This window comes from Engraulis encrasicolus, chromosome 8 (genome assembly GCF_034702125.1).
Source record: "Engraulis encrasicolus isolate BLACKSEA-1 chromosome 8, IST_EnEncr_1.0, whole genome shotgun sequence".
NCBI lineage: Eukaryota > Metazoa > Chordata > Actinopteri > Clupeiformes > Engraulidae > Engraulis > Engraulis encrasicolus.
In genome coordinates, this window is record NC_085864.1 from 4,531,328 (window position 1) to 4,536,327 (window position 5,000).

The 5,000-nt window shown below is 48.0% G+C and overlaps 1 protein-coding gene across 1 annotated transcript in view; it reads left to right on the top strand.

Moving 5' to 3' along the window:
* sez6b (seizure related 6 homolog b) overlaps positions 1–5,000 on the top strand; it is a 161,432-nt gene that overhangs the window by 115,589 nt on the left and 40,843 nt on the right. Inside the window, exon 6 of the mRNA XM_063205926.1 lies at positions 1–142. This exon is cut by the window's left edge and continues 44 nt beyond it. Within this exon, the coding sequence (XP_063061996.1) occupies positions 1–142 (142 nt within the window). The remainder of the gene's footprint in view (positions 143–5,000) is intronic.

The window sequence follows — 5,000 nt, forward strand, 5'->3', positions numbered from 1 at the left end:
GACGTGTCCGTGACCAGCCTGCATGCGGGCGGAGAGGCCTACTTCTACTGCTTTACCGGCTACCAGCTGCAGGGGCCCTCCACGCTGACCTGCCGCAATGCCAGCACCCCCTACTGGAGTGGCAAGGAACCGCAGTGTCTTGGTGAGTGTGTGTATGAGAGAGAGAGAGAGAAAGATGCACACATAAAAAACACACACACACACACACACACACACACACACACACACACATACATACATACACAAACACAAACACACGCAGTGTCTTGGTGAATGATGGAATGGAAAAGGAGAGAGAGAAAGTTTGGAGGGGGTTATTGACAAATCAGCACTAAAAGATACATGCAATCCATCTTTGGTTTTATTATACAGAGGAACATGAGTGAAAAGAAAAAATAGATGCATGAAGTAACACAGGGCATCGAATACTGTTTCCTTTAGGCAACCTTTTAATCATCTAAACTTTCACACTGTTCTTGCTGGTCTGTACCCAATTTCTTGCACAATACTTATAAAATGACCAGAAAAAAGTTAAAGTTCTTCATATGACACACACTCATATCCTGGTATACAGTACACATTAAAGATTCATTCAGCCACCGCCACGACATGAGGCTATTATTTTGTCCATTCAGCACCAATTAAATTCGACGACGGGAACAAAACCCTCTAAGCACAACACCAACTGCTGTAACTTGATTCCTCCGAGAGCTTTGCGGGAGGACGCTAGTAATTGACTCTCTGGCTTCTTGGTTAGCTACACCCTTGTGGTCATCATCAACAACCACGCTGTTTTGTTGCTGCACTTGGCTGGCGAAAGCAAGCAAAGCAGCAGAAGCAGCACATAAACAACTTGTGGTGTTTCTTTTTCGCTGTGTGATATTAGTGTCAAAAGCCCTGCTGTTTTTTTTGTTTTTGAAGAGGGCCGAGGAGGATTTCTCCAGTGGACGCTTGCCGCACAAACATATTTTGCATGGAACAACAGGCAGAGGGGGAAAAAATGCTTTGATGGTAAACAGAGGACTCTGCTGAACTTCTCCCTGAAGTGGAAGGGGGAGGGGGGGTGGCGGTGGTGGTGGTGGTGGTGGTGCTGTTGTTGGTGGTGGTGGTGTGGGGGGATGTCTGTTGTTTTCATGGCCTGGATCTCATTTAGTGGCGCCGAATGCACTCGAGCTGAAATGAAATGAATACTTAAAACGGATTCCGTAGGTCGGGAGGGTTGCTGGAGACGCGTCTGTGAAGTGGTGCTGCTGTGGCGTCGGGCCGCAAAAAGCGGGATTAGTTTCTCCGCATCGAACGGCTTAAATGACTGTCTCAGAGCAAACTCCACTGCCAGTTTATGCCAGTGGCGCCCTTGTGTGTGTGTGTGTGTGTGTGTGTGTGTGTGTGTGTGTGTGTGTGTGTGTGTGTGTGTGTGTGTGTGTGTGTGTGCGGGTGCGGGTGCGGGTGCGGGTGCGGGTGCGTGTGTGTGTGTGTGTGCGGGTGCGTGTGTGTGTGTGCGCGGGTGTGTGTGCGTGTGTGTGTGTGTGTGTGCGGGTGCGTGTGTGTGTGTATGTGTGTGAGTGACTGTCTGTATGAAGCAGCACGTAGATGTGTTGCCCCAGTACATTGCAATTACAAGAAGCATCCCCAACATACTAATAACACCAGCACCATGCCCTGTAAAACATGCCATTTAAAGAGGCACACAGACAACTGTGCATGCCCATGCTGATGCACGGCCAACCTAGTCATGGGTACAGTGCAGACAGTGTGCATGCCAACCCACAGGGCCACTGACAACATTGACAGGGGCCTTGACAACGTCATCTGAAAGCCCCCCACATCAATACAATGTATTCTGGACCCAATTCTGTCTACCTTTGCCCGGGACAACTGATTGCTTTGCCCTGCCCCTGGCAACCTTCCTGTGTGTGCCAACCCAGTGCAGCCCAACCCAGTCTAGGCAGGCAAGGCAGCCAGGGCCCTGGATGGTGCTGGCCGAGGGCACCCCGCCAGCTAACAAGCGGGCCCCTGCTCAGCTTTAATTACATGCTGCGTGCCTGGCTAACCTTCACCTGATCACCACTGATACGCACACACACATACACACACAGACCCACACACACATGGACACATGCACTCAAACACACACACACACACACACACACACACACACACACACACACACACACACACACACACACACACACACACACACACACACACACACACACACACACACACACACACACACACACATGCACACACACACACATACACACACACTGTTGTCCAACCCTATCATGACAGAAGTAAGATTGTTCATGAAATTCAATGAAGCTTCTCTGTCTCTGTCTCTATCTCTGTCTCTCTCACACTCTCTCTCTCTCTCTCCCTCACACACACACACGCACGCACGCACGCACGCACGCACGCACGCACGCACGCACGCACGCACGCACGCACGCACGCACGCACACACGCACGCACGCACGCACGCACGCACGCACGCACACACACGCACACACACACACACACACACACACACACACACACACACACACACACAACCGCAAGCGCAAGCAAATGCACATCAGTGAGAAAACACTGAAAACACCCTCTGAATGACAGGCCCTCACATTTTTGTGTGACATATACAGTGCACTCTATTTTCCTTTTTCTCTCTGGGTTTCTCTCGTTCTTTCTTCCTCTTTCTCTCACTCACAAACACCAAATAACAAACACACACACGCACGCACACACACACGCAGGCAAGTGCGCAGGCAAAACACACACACACACACACACACACACACACACACACACACACACACACAGGACACCCCCACCACACACACACACACACACACACACACACACACACACACACACACACACACACACACACACACACACACACACACACACACACACACACACACACACACCACCCCCTCAATTGCACTGCACTGAGCATACTGGATACTGTGCAGCATTACCAGTGATTGGCTCAGCAGGGAGCGGTGTGCACAGCAGAGCGAGTTCCTCTCGGTGTCTGTTTGTTTTCCACCAACTCCACCGCTGTGTAAACTATGCACACTGTACTGTAACACCGCGCTCATGTAATTCCATCATGCTGCTCGGCAGTCTAAACATACACACCTTTCTTTTCTTTTCTTTTCTTTCCTTTCCTTTTTCAGTAGCACTCTATTTTAAGGGGGCTTTAATGGCAGTGTACTTGTTATGTACAGTGGAATGACTTGTGTCCTGACTTGTGGATTGACTTGTGGAATGATTTGTGTTATTGCAAGTACACTTGGGAAACTCCCTTTGTCATTGTGACACAGCACACAGTGCTCACGACACACAACGAAATTGCATTCATGCCTCACCCTGGCAAATGGGCAGTCACAAATGGCGCTCCAAGAGAGTAGTGTGGCTGGATGCTGGTACCATGCTCAGGGGTACCTCAGTCATGGAGCAGGATGGGGGAGAGCACTGGTTAATTACTTCCCCCACCAACCTGGTGGATCGAGAGTCGAACTGGCAACCTTTGGGCTACAAGCCGGACACTCTAACCGCTTACCCATGACTGCCATTGTACTTACAACATATATTTTTGCATATCTACATACCAGAGTGTTATAGGCCTCAGTTCAGCTCTTTGCCTCCCTGAGAGAATTTGTCACTTTGGCGAAGTATTATCAAAACAATTAATAGTACATTATTGTCATTATTGTAAATATGGTATGTATAAGATATACGATGTAATAACATGTACAGCAGTTGTACTCACATATTATTACACCTGTTGTTACACTGTACCTAATGACTTACCACCTTTTCTTTTCTTTTGTCCTCTTTTTTTCTACTTGATGCCAATTACTGTATATAGTCATTGCTGTTGGCACCAATTGGTGTGCGTGTGTGCGTGTGTGTGTGCGTGTGCGTGTGTGTGTGCGCGTGTGTGTGTATGTGTGTGTGACCGTGCGTGCATGTGTGAGTGCATGCATGCATGTGTGCGTGTGTGCGTGCGACTATGTGTGCATTTGTGCATGTGTGTGTACATGTGCGCGTGCCTGTACGACTGCACGAGCATGCGTGTGTGTATTTCTGTGTTCCCCTTCCCCTGTGTCCAATTTAAGCTGGCTCGCCTGCCTCTCAGTCCTGGCACTGGCAGCCCAAGTCTCTCCCGGCGCTCCAGTGCCTCAGTGCCTCAGCCTCCCCAGCTCTCAGACTGGTGTCAACATGTCCTGCATTCGCTGTGGACTAGCCTGCAAATCCATGCCATGCTGCCTGTCCTCTGCCAATCCCAAAGTATGTCACAGAAAAAATGAATCACTGTATGTAGGCCCTACGTTTAAAAAGGGTGGAAAAGAAGTATGGGCATCATGTACATGGGCATTTGGCTCGTAATTATGGGTATTGTGTAAAACTGATATGCACACAATGAAATGTGAAGCATTCAGAAAAGTTTTCAGACAGAGGAATTTAATGGGTAAGTTTGCCGAAATATATTTCGGTCTTATTTCTGTTCACATTGCACACAGACATTTTTTAAAAACTTTTTTTGATTTATTCAAGCCCCTTGTCCCCCAGCAGCCATGTAAATACAATTTAAATGTGTATTCAAACATGACAATGAGCCTGCATTTATTATTTTATTTATTTGTTTGTTTGTTTATTTGTTTTTCCATTTTAATGCCATCGCCTTGGCACTGCCGCTTCTGGTACTCTTGGGAATTCTCTGCTATTGCAGCAGGAAGAAAGATGCACTGGAAAATGCAAATACAACACACACACACACACACACACACACACACACACACACACACACACACACACACACACACACACACACACACACACACACACACACACACACACACACACACACACACACACACACACACACACACACACACACACACACACACACAACAAAACAGTACACTATCCAAACTAAAACTAAAACAATATCCCAAACTTTATGAAGTTCAGATATTTTGCATGGTTCA